At 39.7% G+C, this 21020-nt stretch overlaps 1 protein-coding gene across 1 annotated transcript in view; it reads right to left on the reverse strand.

Annotated features, from left to right (window-relative positions):
• Nucleotides 1-391: 391 nt before the first annotated feature.
• The window catches only part of PRKN (parkin RBR E3 ubiquitin protein ligase), a 685723-nt gene continuing 665094 nt past the window's right edge, over nucleotides 392-21020 (reverse strand). The window contains exons 10-12 of the mRNA XM_042820470.1: nucleotides 19292-19378; nucleotides 6511-6628; nucleotides 392-1628 (exon numbers count right to left, since the gene is read on the reverse strand). Of these exons, the coding sequence (XP_042676404.1) occupies nucleotides 1519-1628; nucleotides 6511-6628; nucleotides 19292-19378 (315 nt within the window). The 3' untranslated portion in view covers nucleotides 392-1518. The remainder of the gene's footprint in view (nucleotides 1629-6510; nucleotides 6629-19291; nucleotides 19379-21020) is intronic.

Here is a 21020-nt window from a genome sequence, read left to right on the forward strand (position 1 = left end):
CCTTCACCGTTATTTTTTTCCTCCTCAGACTTTTAAGGTGATTTCCAGCTGAGATAGATGAGCAGTCCACTGCTTTTAGCAGTTGGGCATTCTTGTAGAGTCTGGGATTTCTTTGTACCTCGAGATTTTTGCTCTGCACTGACTAATACAAGGCACACCCATATTTTCAGAAGTCTACAGTCTCACCACACAAGTTGTTAATTCAGATTTGACACAAAAAAGTTCATGGCCCTGGAATTCATTTTCTTCTAAGAGTATGCTTTAATCAAAGGGCTAATCTCTCAGCTGGGAATCAGCTGAGTTTAATCTGTCAAGAAAATGCATTATCCATTACACCCAGCATCTTTGTACTCACATTGTATAAAAATAAATAAATACATAAGAAATTAAGTCAATTTTGACACTTTTATTTACCGCGTGCTTTTTCTCAAATGAATTGTAACAAATCCTTACCTGACACGTTGAGATTAGCAGTAACCATTTTCATTTTAGATTAGGACAGCAATGTAAAGGACATGAAACAGTGAGATTGTTCAGGTTTGGAAATGCTATAAGGCTTTACTTATTGTGTAAACATTGTAAAATGAAAGAAGTTTCTCATTGTTTGATCTGTGAATACATTTTCAGAAGTATAACCATATTCTGAATCAATTTAGATTGATAATGAAGGGAATCCCCGAGAAGGCTCCTCCTGCTTCCCCTTGCTACATCCAAAGTATAGCTGTAAGCACAAGAAAAATGAAACCTAGTCTAGAATCTGCACCACTTAATCATACCCAATCATCACTGCAACACTCGTGGTTAGACTCAAACTGCATACATCCTCAACTAATCTATGAGAGGTAATATAGTCTATAAATCTGCCTATAGTGATATAGGCAGATTTCATGCTATGTGTTACAAATACACAAGCACAAAACTGGCATAAAGCTCACTATTTCTATGAGAATTTGGTTTGAAAGCAAGAACCCCACAGTAAGTTCAGAAGAACCCTGAGTAAACACTGAACAGCCAGTGTCTTTCATTTGCTAAAAAGCTATTAAGCTGTTAAGAAATACAGTCTTAAAATCAAAAATTGTACTGACTGAGCAAAGGAGTTGGTGCCGAGACTCTCCACCAGAGCCCCTGATACACACAAGCACCTGCTGCTCTCTTGCAGGAGTTAGGGATTTCTGACTAGAAATATCAAGCGAGTGCCTCATGGTAAACCTGTCTCTCTCTGTGCTGACAGGCTGCAGATATTCAGAAAGGTGAAAGTTATTCCCCTTTTACCACAATGACTAAATCTGTCCATTAAAACAATTTTTCTTTTAGTGGATTTAAAACCCTTGGCATACCTTCAATATAAGTTTAGTATGATTTCATAGGCAAGCAAGAAAAAAAACCCAACAAACTGAGCTAACTTCTGAACATCTCTGAAACCACTGGGAGTTTTGTTTAAGCAAGGAATTCAGAATGTGACCCTGATGAAAGCCAGTTGCAGCAGCAATGCCAGCTAGCCCCTGGGCCACTGTGCTATCAGTCAAACCAGTGATTGCCCATGCAGGTTCTGTTCCACGCCACGCCACAGTTCCAGCACCACTCAAACCTGCACTGAGGTCGAGGACACTTCATGTGCATGCAGCCACCTGCAAAACAGCAAAATAATGGCTTTGGTACTTGGAAAACACTTACTGATATTAATCAGCTATTAACAGTTTTAGAATCAACTTTTGTTGGCATTCAATTGCTAACCAAGGAAAACATTTAGTAAGAGAGAAATGAAAACCTGAAGACTGCTTCTCCTCAGCTTTCTAAATCCCGTTACTCCCTCTCCTATTAGGATGCAACATGCTGGTGATGTTTGAGGGACTGCAGAAGTAGGAAATGTAGTACTGTCTGACATTTGGAGAGACTGTGGAAGGGACACAGGACAGAATAGCAAGCTCTAAAAAAACACTCATGGAGGTGTCTGCTCCAGAGTAATGTATGCTAGTGGAGTCATGAACCAGAAGTTGAACTAAAGTTTATATTTTTTAAAATTTCGATTCAACGTTGGAGGGATTTGCAAAGAGTAAATCAGAAGACAGATTTTAGTGGCTGACTGCCGATTATATAAAAATGGCATTAGTAATTTAAGTCGACTTGACCTTCTTAATATTTGAAGCAGTCTTTTGATCATATCAGTGTTTCCTTTGTGTTAGGTTTCTTACTTGCCCATACTGTGAGAGCAGCTTTAATCTCTCTGCTCACAGCCTTGATGATATGTTTAGTTCGTAATATATAAAACATTAACATTGTCAAAGGTCATTAAAAAAAATGTACTTCAAATGGAAACTGTGTTGCTCACCACACAAAGAAATCTCTTGTATAATTTAAGCAGAACAAAAACCATGCAGTAAGAAATGCTGAAATGTCATCTCAGTTTGACTCCAGATGATGATAGGATGTACAAGCAATGTGTGTTTCCTACTGTACAACCTGCTACCCTTACAAAACTTTTCCTATAAATGCCACTCCAGAAGGTAAAAACAACAGACACCAGAACTGATCTGTTAAAATAGGCCTCACTTGGCCTATGGCTTCACTTGTCAGAGGGAGAAAACTAGCTGTGATGGCAAGGTCTATTCAACACATCAAGCATTTTGTATTTATGTAAAAGATGCAATTCACTGGACTTTTCTATATTATTTAAATGTAAGTGTACTGGTGGCCAGCCTCCACAATACATTTTACTTAAAGTTTAGAACCAATCCTCTGTTACAATTCATATTAAGCCACAACTGGATGAAATGCAAAATGCATCTCAATCCTGGTGCAGGAATTAGAGTCCAACAGGCACTCTGTGTCAAGCATGTGCTTTACCTGCTAAGCTACATAAATCAAGTTCTCTGCTATACAGGTGCTGAGATAAGCAGTAAATGTGCAGAGTGTCTCAAGCAGTGTGGCCCACAGCTCTGTGAGAACAGCAGGCCTCTGAGAGACATAGATGTCTATTTAAACTCACTCAGACTGACAACAGAGCTGTGGGACAGTGCTCCGCTCTTTCATGTTGGCTCTGCAGAAAAGCTTTTGGCACTTAGAAGGATTCTACAATGCCTGTAGAAATACAGGCTCTTGTAGAAAAGTTATGGGCATAAAGAAATACAGCATTGCCACCTGCCCCTTGAAAGAAAGGGCCACTGAAACCTTCGGGGAGGGAAAGCAGAATTATTCTCTTGTGCAGAGTTAGAGTGCTCCTCCCAAAAGAGGACTGCTGGCAGATTTCCGCACATAATCACCAGCCTCTTGACACCAGCTGTACTCAGGGAGATGCAAAGTGTTCCTTTCAGTCAGCCCAGAAGCTGGAATGTGCAGTACCTTTTATCAGAGGGGAAAGGAGGCACTTTTCGTGCTTTGTGCCTTAATTCATGGGACCACTGAGGTGGGAAGGCACTGGGAAGACACAGGAGCTCAGGGAATTTTAGAGCCACTCAGGGCAGCTGGGCAGCATCCATGCTGACAGCTGGTTATCCCAGTTCATCGTACTGGATTTTTTTATCATGGCCTGAAGGCTACCTGACTACAGATGAAACTAAGCTGTTCTGCACGACGATCCTCCCCAGAATGCCTTCTGCAAGCATGATTTTACCAGAACACTTGTACACCTTTCCCAACCAGTTCTAGACTGCCAATGGAACCATGGCCTCACAGCAGCCAGGCCCACTGAGGACCTCCTGGCTTTCTGTTCTGTTCAGAGAAGCAAGGAAATTACTGCAGTTCCCAGGAAGTCTTGTCAGTTTGACTTCTCAAGGACATTAATCATTTTTGTTCACAGTTGTTAACAAGTTAGTTTTCACTAACAACCAGGCACAAGTTTGGTTTGTAAGTGGTGGTTTGAAAATCTGTCATTTGTGCATGACTACAACTTTTTGGGGAGTACAACTAAATTAAATGCTAAGATACCGTTCTGTTTTGAAAATCTGTTATTTAAAATTGGTATATATTTTGAGAGAATGCAATTAACAAAGGCATTTTTTTAGAAGTCATTAGGTGCCTTTTAATCTTCTCACTCAATGAAACACATCAATACCATCACCACCGTATTGTTACATGGGAAACAATGGGCTGCCAGCAGTTTACAAATGTCGGTCTGGAAGCTGGAACACGCAGTACCCATTATCAGAGAAGACAACAAGCACTGCATCTTTCAACCTTCATGCCTTAATTCAAAGAATCACTGGGGTGGGAAAAGACCTTGGGAAATGATCCAACTCAACCTCCTTCTGCTCACAGAAGGGTCAACTAAAGCAGGCTGCTCAGGTTTATGTCCAGTCAGGCTTTGAATGTTTCCTAGAATGGAGACTCCACAACCAGTCTGGGTAGCCTGTCCTAGTCTTCAACCATCCTCACAGTGAAAAGCGTTTTCATATACATTTCATAGCTGCATTTGGATTTGGGCTCATTGCCTCTTGTCCTTCCACTCCACACTACTGAGAGGAATCTGACTGTGTTCTTTATCACTCTCATCAGATACTTATGCACACTGGTAAAATTCCCCTCAGCCTTCAGGATGAACAGAGCCAACTCTCACAGCTGCTCATGAGATGCACCTTCCTCTAAATTAATTGCCTCTGTAGCCCCTTCACTGGCCTTGCTCTGCTATATCCACTTGTTAAATGGGGAGCTCAGAACTGGACCTGCTACTCCAGACATGTCTCATCAGAGTTGCATAGAGTAGAAGGATCACCTCCCTTGACTTGATGGCTATGCTCCTCCTCATGTAGTCCAGGAGACGGCTGACTTTCTTTGCTGCAAGGGTACTGCTGGTTCATGCTCAGCTTGTATACCAGGACATTCAGGTCCTTTTCTGTAAAGCTTTCCAGCCAGTTGGTCCCCAGCTTGTACTGGTGTATGGAGTTATTTCTCCCCAGGCTCAGGACCTTTGCAGTTACCTTTGTTGAAATTCATGGGGTTCTACTCAGCACATTTCCCAGCCTGTCAAGGTCCTTCTGAATGGCAGCATTACCAACTGGTTCCAGTACACTGAAATATTCCTACCTTGCTTCTGTGTCTTCGGCATTTTGCATTATGAGGCACTGTTCTGTCATGGGTCTGTCAAGGAAAGGTCTGTTCCTTCTTACAATGTTTTAAATAATTATTTTCTTCCAGGGGAAAAAAAATATAATGGCCTTTATTTTTTATTTTTTGATACACTTGTAGTTTTTATAAGCAATTTCCCTAGTTGGAATGATATAAATTATATCATAGTGTCAAATAGGGATATTCTATTTATGATGTGTTACAACAACTGCCTATAAATTAACAATGAAGTTACAGAGTGTAGGAGAAAGTAAAGCTCCTAGCACTGCTTCCAGCCTAACCAGAAGGTTTTTTATTTGTGTATTCACATGCCATAAGTATGAGCAGCCACAATTTCTGTCTATTTGTAACCCAGTTCAACCTTCTGGCTTTCCAGCTCATTTTATAAGCCTGTAAATAACTTTTCTGACCTACTCCTCTGTTCTCTCTCTTTTGCTGCCTACCTTGCTCACTATACTTTGCCAAATCTTATCTCCCCTTCCCACTCCTGAATTCATGCTTTCAATCCTTCTGCTCCTTGTGCTTGAAATCTCCCACTTTCCATCTGCCAGCTACCTTCTTTTCTTTCCTCATACCCCAGATCTCAGGATTTTGTCCTATTTCTTCCTCAGTAATATTTCCACAATATCACTGCTTCAAATGTTTTCTCCTTACTGTTTGCAGTATCTCACTTAGCATTTGCAAAGTCTCATTTGTATAACTGATGCTGGAAAATGGAGAAGAAATCTCTATACTTAGTATTCATACAATACTTAGGTATTTTGATTTTAATGTATTTGGATTAATTCACTTTAAAACAACTAAATCTCAGAACAGCACATTCTACAAAGTGTAGCCTATTTGCTGTTCCTGTTCCCTGCTTTAACAAATCCACTACTAATAGATTACTTTTCACCCTACAGGGAAGACACTGATCAGTGTAAGCAGTTTGTCAGCACTCACATTTCTTCCTCAGACTCGATCTTCTACTGCGGGCATTTCAATAGGTCGAGATTCATTTCATTTCAACTCAGCTGTATACTATCTAGACATCTAGACCACATGTAATTCTCCTAAATTCCACTTTCAGATGTGAATCTTCTGGACCTCATCAGACTCGTGCTTTGCTTCAGTGTGAGATGAGTTTTGCCCTGTAAATGTCTATTTTTTTCCATTCCAAAATGTATACAACTAGCTGGGCATTCAGTCATATTAATGCTACAGCCAGTGCAGCATTTTCCTTGTCTATCACATACATGAGTGTTTTGTGAGGCTTAGTCAGTGGCTTCAGAACTAAGTGACTGCTATCAAGGTAACCTAGATAAAGTGGCAAAGGGAACATTCAAGCTTTGTTCCTTTCCTCTCTTGTCCTAATAGCATGCATACGCGTGCATGCTCATTCATACATATATATATGTTGTAACATTAATTCTACATGACAGTTAAGTACCAGTTGTTTAATACATTTACCATTTTTCTCTACTGGAATATGGCAATTGGGGCATGGCTTGGTTGTTTTCTTGATTGTTTCTTTAGATGCCTCTTCCCATCGGGCTTGCATGGCTGCATTTTCATCAACTATATATCCCTGCAAAGAGAAACAATTTACACATGAGTGCAAGCTGCATTTTGTATTTTGAAGCAAAAATTCTGCAGCTCTCACAGATTGTTTTCCCGTGGTGGGCACAGCACATGCATTGGGTTGTGGCACAGGCTGCCCTCCCTGCTCAGGCTGCAGGAGTGAGTGCGCCACCTGAAGGAGATTCTGCAGCCAGGTAGAGATCAATGGCATCCTCCAAATCCCTGCCCAAGCAGTCCCACAGGAGGGCACAGTGGGCACTGGGACGTACTGCAGAGGCACCCAGGCAAGTAAAGCAAAAGGTGAAGCTTGGAATCAGATGAATCCAGTTGAGAACTGACATTTTATACAGGTTTGAGATATTTGCTTCAGGGGTTAAATCTCTTGTTGCAAGAAATGCAAAACATCAAGGCAATGCAATACCTCCAAGCAAGGTTCCTAGAAGAAAGCTGTTTTTTTCATCACAAAAAATGATGAAAGCATATTCCTTTGTTTCTGTGATAGAGATTTCATTCAAATATAATCTTGTGCACATGTGTAAGGCTTCATAAACTACAGAGAAGAAACACAAAGGTTTTGGAGGAAAAGTAACAAAGTCCTAGTGAATAATGAAAGCAAGCATCTTCCCAGCTAGAACAACACAGACAGCAAAAGTCATCATGAATAGGGCTGTAAAAGGGACTCCTGTGTTTGTCCTATTTATGAGTGGGACAAAATTACATAATCTACACAAGTGTCCTACTTGGCAATCTCCTACCTAGAACGATAATACAAGGGCAAAAGAGATGGCAGTGTCCTGGGTAATTTCTATCATAGAGGATTGGAAATGATGTTCAAAGTAAACATTGTGTTTTGGTTCCAGCCTTGAAAAGCTGCTCTATCTGTTCATACTGTGTTTTTTGCTTTTCAAGTATGTGGAAAAACAATGACCTTACACTAAATTATATCCTTTGTAAAAATTGTTAGTTTCTTTGTGTTTCTGCCTTCTAGATAACTACAGATCACTCTGTGAATCAACTTGTACCCCACTTATGTGAATTTCTAAGATATTTATTTATAACAAGTCAGGAAAAAGAAATTGGTCCAACTTTGAAATATGCGATATGAGTTTAACAGTGACTGATTTCTACTGAGCTGCTACGGATAAAACGCATGACTTTTTCCAGTGTCAGTGAGCAACGTGCAGTTGGTTACTTCTTGGCTGGAGTCACCCAAGTTCAGACGGAGTAACAAAGAGCAACATCTCAAGAACACTCATCTAGTGGTCGCTCCATCATGCATCTAAAACAATCAGCCTCTTCTAATCAGAAAACCTTGAAAATGCTTTTACGCTCTCATTTCCTTTATTTTATTAATTGTATCAGTCACCTGAGCCCTTTAAACACTTCTACTGATCTTCACTTTTCTCCCATTTGCCAGTATTTCTGATGCAGAGGCAATGAAAATGAACAAATTTGTCTCAGCTCTATCCTAAAAGTGATCTTTACTTTTACCTCTCTGCTTCTGAGTGTGGAGTTAGGTTCAGCACACTGCTGGGTTATTGAGCAACGTAGCAAATGGTGACATTCATTGAATGGTGCATTAGGAACTTCTGGGAAATAGAAAATGCTACTCAGGCTAATAGCAAAGAATATAATCTATACTGATCTCACAGCACCTTGATCTTTAAAGAAGGGTGATTTTAGCAAGAGATCTGAGCTAGCACAGAGGGGCCTGAACAGAAGATGTGGAAGGTAGGAACAGCAGTGGGACTTCGGTTTGCACAGTGACAGAAGGAAGAGGATATTAATGTCTTCTGTTGCAACAGCGATTAATTATTTAGCATCCATAAATACAAGATGAAAATTGCTATCGCAGCAAAAAATGTTGCTATTATTTTCAAAACAATGGCCATAAGAGAAGACCAGATACAATTTTAATTTTTGTATTCAACTCAGAAGAGCTCCACAGTGGCCCCATTTTTTTCCCAAATAGTCAAAATCCAAATGATGTGATTCAGGACTTGGAGATGCATTTTTTCCACATCTTTATTGTGGAAAATGACTTTATTGTGCCATAATAGCAGATGACATTGAGGCAAAATTTCACGCACCAAATTGCTAATTGGATTTGTATAAAGACATTTGACCTTAGTTCTAAAAGCAAAGACAAACTTTGGAACATTCAGAAATAATTAAAATAAACAAGTGCAAACTGCATATACACAATTCACTGAGAAAGAACAAATTAATGACAACAGCAGAGTGAATTATTGTATTAATGTTTTCCTTTGCAAAACCTCTGGAATGAAATAGATTCAGCAGCATGTTATTTCCAGCCCATTAGAGCTGAAACATCCCTCTTATGCCTAGTATTGCTGAATGCTGAGTTTAAAAACTTCCTGCTGCAGGAAGCAAATGCAGAAAAATGGTACACTGATAAGAGTCTCTCTAATTCATTAAAAAAATCATACCTCCCAGATTTACAAGACTGTAGTGTTCATGTGCTTTATATAGTGCTCCACATACAGTGACTGCAAGCACACGTACTTATCTTCATTTTCTCCTCAAATAATAAAGGAAAAATTATATGGCAGTTCTCCGTTAGCAATGTCTACTTGTATCACCTTTGTTCACCCTAAGCTAGCAGACCTCTCCTTGACAATGGGATAGGAAATAGTCCAGAGCTTTCAGCCAGAGGTGGTTCGCACATGCCTGGGCTTGGATTGGAAGCTTTGCCAGTACTCCAGGTATGCACCACATGGATGGCAGACTTTGCTACACTTGTGATGCAGTATGCTCCAGTTCCCCAGTTATTATAGGGTATTTGTCAAATAATTACTGAAAAGCTACTAGATTCCATCCATTCCACTTCACGATTTTTTTTCGATTACAAATTGTTCCGCATATGATGACAAGGAGAGAATACTCATAAAAATCAGGAAGCTCCAGATGAGCTGTTGCAAGCATTTTTCAGCCTCCCTTCTTCAATACCTTTTAGTGAGACGGTGAGAGAATTCACCTTGCTATCTCTGGATCACACTGAAGGATGAAGATTTACCTCTGTTCTGTTCCTACGCTGAGTCTTCTGGAAAAACTAAGAGGGATAAAAAGACCACAGAGACTGCTGAGCCCCACACAACATTACAAGAAAACATGTGCAGGTAAAATTCTTCATACAGTTAACCAGCATCAAGCATGATGATCAAACATCAAACAGAAAGCATGCTCAAACAGAAACAAAGCATCCTGTTTTAATGTAGCAGCTCATACAGGTAATGGGGCACATGCCACCAGTAGAATTACGTAAAGGAATTGAAATATGTGTTCAGTCAGCAATTGAATAGTACCATCCAGAGTAAAAACATGTATGGAACAAGTTGTTCAAAAGCATCAGAAGCTTTAGATACATAACGTTAAATTCAGATGCCACCATATTAAATTGTCTTATATAAGCACTCCTCTTTTACAGCCATACTTAATTCGCATAGCATAAACAACATCTGAAAACTGAAAGCCTGTGATTCAAAATAAATATGAAGCTGTAAACACCATGTTGTGCTCAGCTTCGGTGAATGTAGTAGCTGGATTCCTGCTTGTTTGTTGTTGCTGTTTATTTCGACTCTGATAAGCAAAAGAGCTGGTCTTGCAGTATTTTAAAAATGTGTCCAAAGCAGTTTCCTTTTCATTAGAAATACTTTTCCTTCTGTTCCTTCCATAATATTTATATTAACACTGCCTATAATTATTTTGGGTTAGAGCACCAAGCAAAAGCAGACTCATCTTTTGAAATCTGATCTGCAGGGGTCGGTGACAGCCTAACTTCAATTTCTTTTGTTTTCTCAGCTTCTACTGGGCTGTCTTATGAACATCTTTGCATGAGTAATCTCCTGTCATGTTTACTGATGTTTTTTATTTAAGTTCTGGGATAAAATAGCATGCACAGAGGATATCAGATAGGCTAGAGGAGCTTTGAAAAAAAATTGAGTAAATTAAGAGACAAAAATCTTGTAAAGAGAGGTGTACTCATCTATGGGACTAGTGCTCTTATCTAGAGAAAGACTTCAACTAATCAAAACACTAAAATGGTAACTGGAAAGATATCCATCAATGCAATTATGTTTCACTCACAGGAAAAATAGTGTCAGTACCACTCAGGTCCAGCTACACTCATACCAAGCAGCTTTATGTGAGTCAACTGGCCTGGTGTACCTAGGGAACTCTACTGCAAAAAAGAGCTGGTCTGTGATGGCAGCAAGTAGCTAAAATCCAAGTTCCGTGTTATACATGGGGTGTTGTGTCTGATATAAAAGAGATTTTTACTAAATAAAACTAGAGAGTTCCAGTTTGGTGATAATGCACATCAAGATTCTCACTCTGCATCCTGTGTGTGAACGTCCTGTTCATATCATAAGATTTGTTTAATGCAAAACTCAAGCAGCTAGTAGATACTGAGTGATTACCATTCTAAAGCAGACATCTAGTCTGCTTTATAGGTCATTTCCATGTAACTGTTTTGGACCAATGGAAGGAAGAATATGCTTTTTCCTGTAAGTGGCAACACAGCTGCAACGGATGGTCAGTTTAACCTGTTAAACAAAAGCAGAGTGTCACACCTTTTTATTTTACTCTGGCCCAAAATATGAAAGCTAAATTCTGTCTGTATAGTTCCCATCTATTCCACACTAGACAGGAAGTCAAGACCTACTCTCAGATTTCTTCCAGTGCACCTTTATTTTTAACATAAGGATTCATTTTACAGGGCATTTCCAGGTTATAGTTTTTTTCTTGTTCCTTTAATTAGTCATCTGTGCGATGAAGAGTCCTGTGCCTGACACTGGGAATATACCACTTACTGAATCCAAGCCTCAGTTTCTTTTTCCATTGTGTAAGATACTTAAGAAATTGAGCTACATGTACCATTTTTGTACAGCCATGTTTTATTTAACTTTTTAAATTTATCTGATGGGAAAAAAAATCAATAGTCTAATAATAGATGTTCCAGATTTCATATTGTGACTCAAGACTCGTTGAAAGATATTTTGTACGAAGCACTTCTCGAGTAGCCTTTTCTTTCACTAAAATGCAGTGAAATAATTCATATTTTTGAGGTTGGTATTTACCATTTAGCATTGCAACTAACTTTCCCCTTTTTTTCCAGTAGAAAAAGGAGCCTACACAGATGGGCCCATGTGAACCTAATGAGATTCAACAAAGCTAACAACAAGGTTTTGCACTTGTGTCAAGGAAATCTCAGGTTTGTGTACAGGCTGGGAGAAGAACTCCTTGACAGTAGCCCTGCTGGAAAAATCTGCTGAGCCATCAGTGTGCTTTTGCAGCCCAGAAGGCCAACAGTATCCTGGGCATCAGCAGATGGGTGGCAAGCCAGGAGAGGGAGGTGATTGTCCCCCTCTGCTCTGCCCCAGAGGTCCCAGCTGGAGTACTGTGTCCAGGCCTGCCCCCACCTCTGCACAGGAAGGATGTGGAACTGTTGGAGTGGGTTCAGAGGAGGGCCATGAAGATAATCAGAGAGCTGGAGCACTTCTTCTACAATGAAAGGTTGAGGGAGTAGGGATTGTTTAGCTTTGAGAAGACTCATTAAGGCCTTCCAATATTTAATAAGAAATTATAAACAGGAGGGAAATCAACTTTTTACACAAGTAAATAGTGATAGGAAAAGTGGGAATGATTTTAAACTAAAGGAAAGGAGATTTAGATCAGATGATTAAATGTTAGGGAAGTTTTTCACTAAGTAGGCAGTGAGGCACTAGAACAAGCTGCCCACAAAGGTTGTGGATGCCCCATCCCAGGAGGTGTTCTAGGTCACGTTGGTTGGTGCTCTGATCTAGTACTTAATCTAGCAATTGACAGCCCTGCCCGTGACAGGGGGTTTGGAACCTGATGATGTTTCGAGGTCCCTTCCAACCCAAGCCATTCTAGGATTCTATGATACTGCATGCTTTTCATTTTAACTCTTGGTCATCACATACCATTTCAAATACCACATCTTTTGTCTTCCACTATTCTAAAAGCACTATGGAAGGTTTGCTGCAATAGTGAATAAACAATTGTACAAGTGATAGTTGTAGTATTCTACAGCATAAATACAAAATATCAATAACCAAGAGCTGATTCAGATACCAGTGGAGACCAATGTGACACATATGTTTTCCCTACTAATTCACCATTCACTGAATTGTCAAAGAAAAAATTTTACTACTTCTTTAAAATAACATGCAGGTTGCTATGCAAGTAATGCCTCCTATTTATTTCCATCAAAATTACAACAGATACAAAAAGCACATCAACTCTATTTGCTAGAGCAAATTCTCAGCTACAAAAACTACTCTTCAACATAGTCACTGTTAACTATGCATTTTTTCACCAGCAATGAACAAGAGCCAGAATGTCATACTCAATGCACAAGTGAAAGTGACCCACTGTAGCTACTGTCACTATTGTCACTACTGAAATGCACCATGCATTGCCTCACTATGCTCACATCCACTTACAATGCTGTAAGAAATACATTGCATCAAACCTGATTTTTGTGAAGCATTAGCTTAATATTTAGGATTTTACCATTTCAGTAATTCAGCTAAGAATTTTATGTGAGTGCCTTTGTTTGGGAATTCCACATTAGAATTAAATTCTGAAATAGCTCCTGTTCACAGTGAGCCAATATGTTTTCCTGCATAACTACAGAAAACTGCCACGTACACAGAGACCAGCCTTCACAATTCTTTGTGCTTGCTGGAAATTTACAGCAAAGAGTTCATAAGAGATGAGACAGATGTTCAGTGATTGGGAAGGGAAATCTAGCAAGACACAGCTGAATATTTTATACCACCTACTGGCAATTTAAAGATCTGCATACATGAGGCAATGGGAGGAAATAAAGGATGGTTCACTTCCAACCCAGGTAAGATGGGAGCCTTTCCAGGAACAACAACATAAAAGACTTCAGCAAAGTGCCAGATGATGTTACAGGCTTTCCTGGATGTTAATGTGCCTGGGTATGTTTTCATGTTACACCTCTGCAAGCACAGAGCCTCTAAGAACACTTCTGAGAAGTTATCAGATGGCTCTACTTCAGAGCTTATCACTTGCTTGAAGGTGTATGACTAAGGTCTGAATCCTGCATCTGTAGTCAGGATCCAGGCAGCATGTACTGATGAACTGAATCAGATCTGGAAAAAAATGTACTTCCAGGCTTTGCTGCATCGCAGTTGAGGAGCTAGACTAATTGTGGTTTGTCCTGAGAGGCTCCTGGGCTGACAGGAGTTCTAGGTAAGTCATATACTGCCAGTAGAAGAAAAACAGTTGACATCTGGATCCTGCAACAACTATTGGGGCATAGTAAAAACTGGGACCCAAGCAACAAGCAACTGAAGTTTGGTTTGAAAAGGGCAGGTTTGGGGACTAGAAGGCTAGTAGGTCAGTCAGGCAAGACCTACTCTTGGTGAAGCCATGCTGGTTGGCTTGTATCATCCCTCTCCCTTCTATGTACCTTAGCATAGCTCCATGATCTTTTCCTACATGGAGGTGAGGCTGACAGGTCAGAATCTGGGTTGTTCTTTCTACCCTTCTTAAAAATGGGTGCTCTGTTACCTTTTTTCCAGTCACCAGGGACCTCATCCAACTGCCATGACTTCTTAAATATCATTGAGAGTGGACTGGTGACTACATCAGCTAATTTTCTCAGCAGTCTGGAAAGATTGTCATCCAAACCCATACACTTATGGATGTTCAGGTTCTGTAGATGAACTTGATCTTTGCTTACAGTGGGATGGACATTGCTTCCCTAGTCCTCACCTTCTGACCCATGTGCTTGAGGAAAGCTGCTATGAAGAGCAGTTGTCAGTGAAGAATGAGGCAAAAAAAGTTGTTGAATAAGTCCTACATAATGCCAGAAAAACATCAGAAACTTTGCATATCCATAATTTTAACTATCATAGAATCACAGAATGGCTTGCGTTGAAGGTGACCTTAAAGATTATCCATTTCCAGCCCCTCTATTGCAGGCATGGCTGCCACCCACCAGATCAGGCTGTCCAGGGCCCCTCCCAATCTGGCCCTGAATGCCTCCAGTGATGGGGCATCCACAACCTCTCTGGGCAACCTATCCCAGCATCTCACCATCCTCTGAGAAAAAAATTTCTTCTTAATGTCTAACCTAGATTTCCTCCTTTTCAGTTTAAAACCATTCCCCCTTGTACTATCACTGTTTACATGTGTAAAAAGTTGATTTCCCTCCTGTTCATAATCTTCCTTTAAATATTGGAAGGCCATAGTGATGGACCTTGGTGGACACTTGTGACAGAACTGTTGACTACAACCCTCTGGCTAAGATCATCCAACCAATTCTTTATCCACCTAATAGCCTAGCCTTCAAATCCATATCTCTCTAATTTAGAGATAAGGATGTTGTAGGAGACCATGTCAAAACGCTTGCATAAGTCCAGGTAGACTAAATTTGAATGGTAAGTCTTGCTGTTATTGTAAATGGACTAAAAATAGTTCTTTGATTAACTTGTTAATATTTTGATAAGACAGACAATAAAATCTTGACTTTGCACACATAGTTAACCTAGTCTAAAATGAGCACCTTCAGCGGGGACCAAGATTTTTTCAGTTTAAGAAAATGGCAGACATTCACACAACCTATTCTGTAACTTATGTAACGGAAACTGTTAATTTGTAGCTGCACCAACACCTAAACATTCATGTTTAGTGCTAGATTTTCCAGAATCACACAGTTTGCAGGGCTGGGGCTGCTAGAACTAGCAAAGCAGCAATTCAGACTGGGACTAAGAGTACATATGACTTGATAGGATTTTAATAGCTAAGCTTGGAGCAGAAGGGACAACTTGGCAAGTTTTAAGACATTAGCCACCAGGGATGTTTCATGCAGGCTTAGGTTTACAGCAGTTGTTGTGCTAGTGTTAGTGGTAAAAACCAAACTGTTCAGAACGGTTTTGTGCCAGTTTAGCTAGTCTAATTTTAAATTGTGGATTTAGACAGGAAGCTGGTTTATAGCTGGATTCCGTCTATGTATGAACGAGGTTAAAAGGAGCCAGGTTTTGTGGTGTAGGTAGCAGGTGCTAAGCAGTTATTTCTAAATCTAAATCTGGCTGGAGTCACCTTTATTGTATCACTGATTCCATCATACACACTGTGCCTTTTAATCCATCAAACATGATTACTTCTCACATTCTAATCTTCAAATAGCCCTAAGAAACTGCAATGTTCTTAAAAGAAAGCTTGTCAATCAAAGTTGGCTCAGATATATATTTTTTTCCCCTAGAACTATGTAACCTATGCATTAAGATGAGAAATAATCAGTACATTCTTAGGATGAGTTTTCAGCAGGAGATCAGGGCTAAAAATGGAAACGTTTGTAGAAAAGAGGACATTTTATCCATCCCAATAGACCACACAATATCTGCACACAAATATGTAAGAGCTTAATATACCAGTATTTAATGCTAGCTTATTCTCTGCATTCCCATTGCTGGATTTCTCTTTTTCTACCCTAAACAGCAAGCAGGGAGGTGTGCAGTGCCAGGCCTCATGCTTCCCTGTTCCTGGTGAAGCAGGGGAATGGCATGGGCAGTGCCCAGGCAGCAGATGGCTCTCTTGGTGCTCTGATATTGGGACCACAAGAGCATGCTTTGATAGCAACATAGCTCTTCTCACTCTCAATGTCGCCATCAATCCTTGCCCATCCATTTTTTTCCACAATAGCACTTTTTGGCTTTGCTTCAAGTTCTTTTCCACTCCTCATGACCCCCTACATTCATAGCCACCATACTGACTTAGGCCTAAACCTATCCACAGTGTTTCCTCTTACACTTGAAATGTCAAGACATGCAAGTGAGTGTAGAAACACTAAGGAAAGGGAAGATTCCTTTTACTATTATAGCTGCCAGGAGATAAAATAAAAACTGTATTTTTCTGATAGAAGATATTTTCCCAAAACTACACATCCTGTGATCTTGTGATCCATCAGTTCTGGAGCAGAATGGTTTGGTGACTGCATGCGTGGTCGACTCTTAAATATGACTACTAGCTATTGTGGCAGTAAGATCTGTTTGTAACATAAATGAAATGGAAAGGATCCTGACTAGGGGAAAAGGTAAGAGTCAAACTGGAGGAACTTAAGCCCTAAAAGGCAACCCTGGAAATGTATTATTCCTAACTAGACAGACATGGTCAAAGTTATAATAGTCTGAAAAATAGTACAATAATAGCAAATTCTCAAAAGCTCTCACACACAGAAAGAGGACAAAAAGGACAAAAGCAGAAAATACAGGTGGATAAACATTTAAATCAATGTCAGTGAAACAGATGAAACAGTCCCACATGCACCTCTTTCCACATAGGCTTTGTGAATGTTTTGTATGCATTATACACTTGTGATGTATGCAAGACAATTTTTTACTGGTGCAGTTCAGATGAAAAGAGCATCTCACCAGCACTTCGGCTGGTACTGCTTTAGCTAGTTCCCAGTTTGCTCAAGTGTTTGCTAGAAGCGAGTAAAAACATTTCTCTAGTAGCACATCACCATCTTGTGGAGGAATTTGATCAGTGCATTTCTAAGAACAAGAAGGCTGATGTAAGTCAATTGTGTTCCACACAAGTTAGCATCGAAATGAATTTTGAGTAGTCTCTAATCTTCTGTGTACTGGGGAACAGACTTGCACAGCTAAAAGAGATATCCTGACACCATTTAACTATTCTTGGAACAGCTTTTTCAAGACCACTGAAAATGGAAGTTTTTCATGAGCAGCTAAAATGTTCACTTTACACTGGAACATCAATAGTAACCAACTTCCCTAAGCTAACAGATCTAACTGGGCGAGACTTGGGATCAGATGGATGTAGCACTCAAACTAATATTAGGAGAAGCTAGAGCAATATGCAAGTCTTTAAAACAAACCACTTCTTCCTATGGTCTTCTAACTTTATCCAGCATGAAATTATACACGCTCTAATTTTCAATGACTCAAAATTGTTGAAGTACTTTGTACAGTGACATAAATAACTTGGTGGATAAGAGGCACACTATTCATGTTCAATTTCTAGCTCTGTATAATTTGGGTAAGATTTTGAGATTTACTTCACCGAGTTATTGGATACTTTAACTTAAGAATCTTCCAATGTCTTTGTTGAAGCTGTTTTGTTTTTACATAGATGTGAATGGGAGCTGGAACACTTTTCTAAGGTTGCTGCAAACAAGCAAGCTTATTCTTCACAGAGGACAGCCAAGCTGCTCCCTATCACAAAGTAATGTGAATGACAGAAGTATACATATGGCTTCAAAAGGAGGTTGCACAAATTTAAGGAATAAAAATTCGCTGTTCGCTGCTAAATACAAAATTCTATACCTGAATCATAAGTCTCGAGAAGCTGGGAAAACATTCAGAGAATGAAGCATGATTAATCATGCACTTTTCTCTAGACATCAGTAACTGAGAGCTGTCAGAGACAGGGCTCTGGGCTAGATGGATTTTGAGCCTCCTACTATACACCACTTGCAGGGCACTGGAGACAGATGTCCTGCATGCTAGGATACCATCTGATTAATTCTGTCTTGATGAGCATTGGTTCTTTTTTATAAAGTAGAGGAGCTTCACTAAGAAAAGTTAAAGAGAAACATCTCTACATGGGTCGTAGCCTCCTGCATTGTCTCCAAAGTATAGTAAAAGAACCACCTCATGGTAACTGATGGGAAAGGTTCCCTTCAGGTTCCCAGCTCCATCTCAGTCTCTGCATTCAAAGAGTGAGGCCCAAATACCAGCTTAAGACAGAGCCTGCCTGTAGGTGCTGACAGGAGCTGTGCATGCATAGCTGAGAGCTGGCTGCACACCCTGTCAGCACCTGCTTACAATCCTGCATCTACTGTGTTGAACTGCCTGGGGCCTGGGTTAGCTTTACCTCTTAACATCAAGCATTCCAGACATCTGAATTATAGTGTTTTATTTCCTAGAAGATCAGCCTGGCCATCAAGCTGTGAGATATTTAGATAGTTAGGGGGAACCTCTCCTGTTTCTTGTTGCTGTTGCAGTTGTTTGTTTTGTTTTAATTGACTGTGATTGATTAGTCATGGAGAGCAGGGAAACTTCAGTCACCTCAATCTCAAACAGAAATGCCAGGAAAGAAAAACAATTTCCTGTCCAGGGCTATAGCTACAATAGTCACAACATTACAGAACTGCCTAGAGTAATTATCAGCTAACAGCTTCTAGCCTAGGCAATCCATTTTTTATTTCTCTAAGCTAAAACATAAATTATCAACAGCACTTTCTCCCACAGGCTCTATAAAAACCTTGTTATTCAGTCCAAACCCACGTGATTTCCTGGCTGGTGCACTGAATATAAGCTGCAAGGCAGGAAGACTAAAGAAAGCCTTTCAGAGGTGTTCACATTAAATAGAGACAGCCCCAGAAGCCCATTGGGAAGAGCTTCTCCTTATCAACTGATGGCAGACCTCTGTGTGCTCCTGACAACTCAGTTGCTCTGTCAATCAAAGCAACTGAAATCTACCACAAAATCAACCCCAATGGCCAGAATAATTCATCATGAACAAAATTGTTTTGGCTTAGGATTATAATTAGGATCAACTTAACAAATGTCACTCTTGCTGGGCAAAGCAGAATGATCAAGATGCAATGAGTTGTGGGTATCTCTACCTTCTGGGCCACAGCTCCCTGTGCGCTGAGGAAAGAGCTGCATTCCTCTTCATGGTATTCTTCTTTACATTCACGGCAGAACACAAACTGGAAAACAAGCCAAAACACAGAAGTGATAAAAACACATTAGGGATGCAGACAGCAGATTACAGCCGTGAAGAGTCATACAGCAGACGATCTCTTGGCCTCCTCATCCCATTAATTTCCCATAATCCTCCAAATTGTGCATCTTTTTATACAATCTGATCATTAACATGGCAATTTTGCAGTTATTATCATACACTTCTTTGGTGAAATAAAATAAATGCCGTTATTAAAAATGAGATTTTGCTACACTGGCAGTTTCGGGACAAAATCATACGCGTACCTTTCCGTGTGTTTCTGCTGTAACAAAATCTATACAAGAAGGGTGGTGGCTAAAACAGGCAGCTCTGCTTTATAGTGTTTGCTAAAGGAAGCAGCCTATAGGTACTTCTGAGTCAAATGCATTCTCTATGGAAAACCATTACTGAATTTACTAGGAGATCATCACTTTATAGAAGTTATATAAAAGCACCGATTTCTAGAGAATTATACCCTTGATATGGACTTTTATAAACTGGTTTAAGAAGCCCACAGTCAGAGTGCAATGATAGGTCACTTAGCGTGGGTTTTAAGGGACTCCCATGAGACCCTTGTTAGATTTCTAGCAACTGTTTTGATTTCATCTACCTTCAGTAACATTTTTTCTTACATAAGAGTTCATTCTTTTGCAGATGCATAAAACAATTGTTCCTCTCCCAGTCTGAGCTGCCTCTCCTATCCAAACTGCTTCATACATATCACATTCAATGCCTTTTTTTAAACTCTGAAATGAAGATATCTGTCTTGACATGTGTCAAAATCTTTGACTCATCACTGCTGCATTAAATTCTGTGTCCTTGCAGGTAAGAGGGAAAGTCAATAATGTAAAATGAGTCTCTCTTTTGCTGTTTTAAAGCCACGCTGTCTTGATGCCAGTCTAGACTCTGAAAGATCTCTCAGCAGTAAGCTGTTCTGACCTGTATTATAAGCAAGACTGATAAAACAGCCTTGATTTTTAGATACAGAGCTGCATTCGCTTGTAATGAATAAAGGATATCAGGAGAACATGACACTGAGACATTTGTCTGACAAAAATTCCATCTTTTCCAATTTCATTTTGAAGTTTTTCAAGCCTTATTGTCACTTTTCTAAGAACGACTGAATTCATTTCTTATGAATATGTCAGACTGAAAACATTTGTCTGAAAGGGCTTTGTATACAGTCGCGGTATCACTGCATGATCACAGAATGCCTCAGCTTCCTTTATTCTCTCCAATCTCCTAAAATTGCTATTTTAAACATTTCATAAATATTAAAAAGGAGGATGTATTGAAGAAAGATTGAAAAAAAAACAAAACCAAACCAAACCAGGACATACATATTGCAAAGATATTTCAGTTGCTTCACAATGTAGTTTAGAAAGTGTTGCTATTTATTATAACAATAAAATCCACAATCTCACTCTGCATTATTTAAGGATGTGAAATGCATTTTCTCACTAAAGAGGCCACTTTCTATTCTTACATTTAAACAAAAACCCTTCACGAGCAGATCAATGTGTTTACTAGCATTTTCCTCAGAGGCCTGCTCTAGTGGAAGTGTGCATAAGTGTGTAAACTGAACTCTCCACTAACCACTCTGTATCTTGCAAGTAAGCCCATGAGTG

This window comes from Centrocercus urophasianus, unplaced genomic scaffold (assembly GCF_019232065.1).
Source record: "Centrocercus urophasianus isolate 14NV4802_14NV808 unplaced genomic scaffold, USGS_Curo_1.0 seq_10, whole genome shotgun sequence".
Taxonomy (NCBI): domain Eukaryota; kingdom Metazoa; phylum Chordata; class Aves; order Galliformes; family Phasianidae; genus Centrocercus; species Centrocercus urophasianus.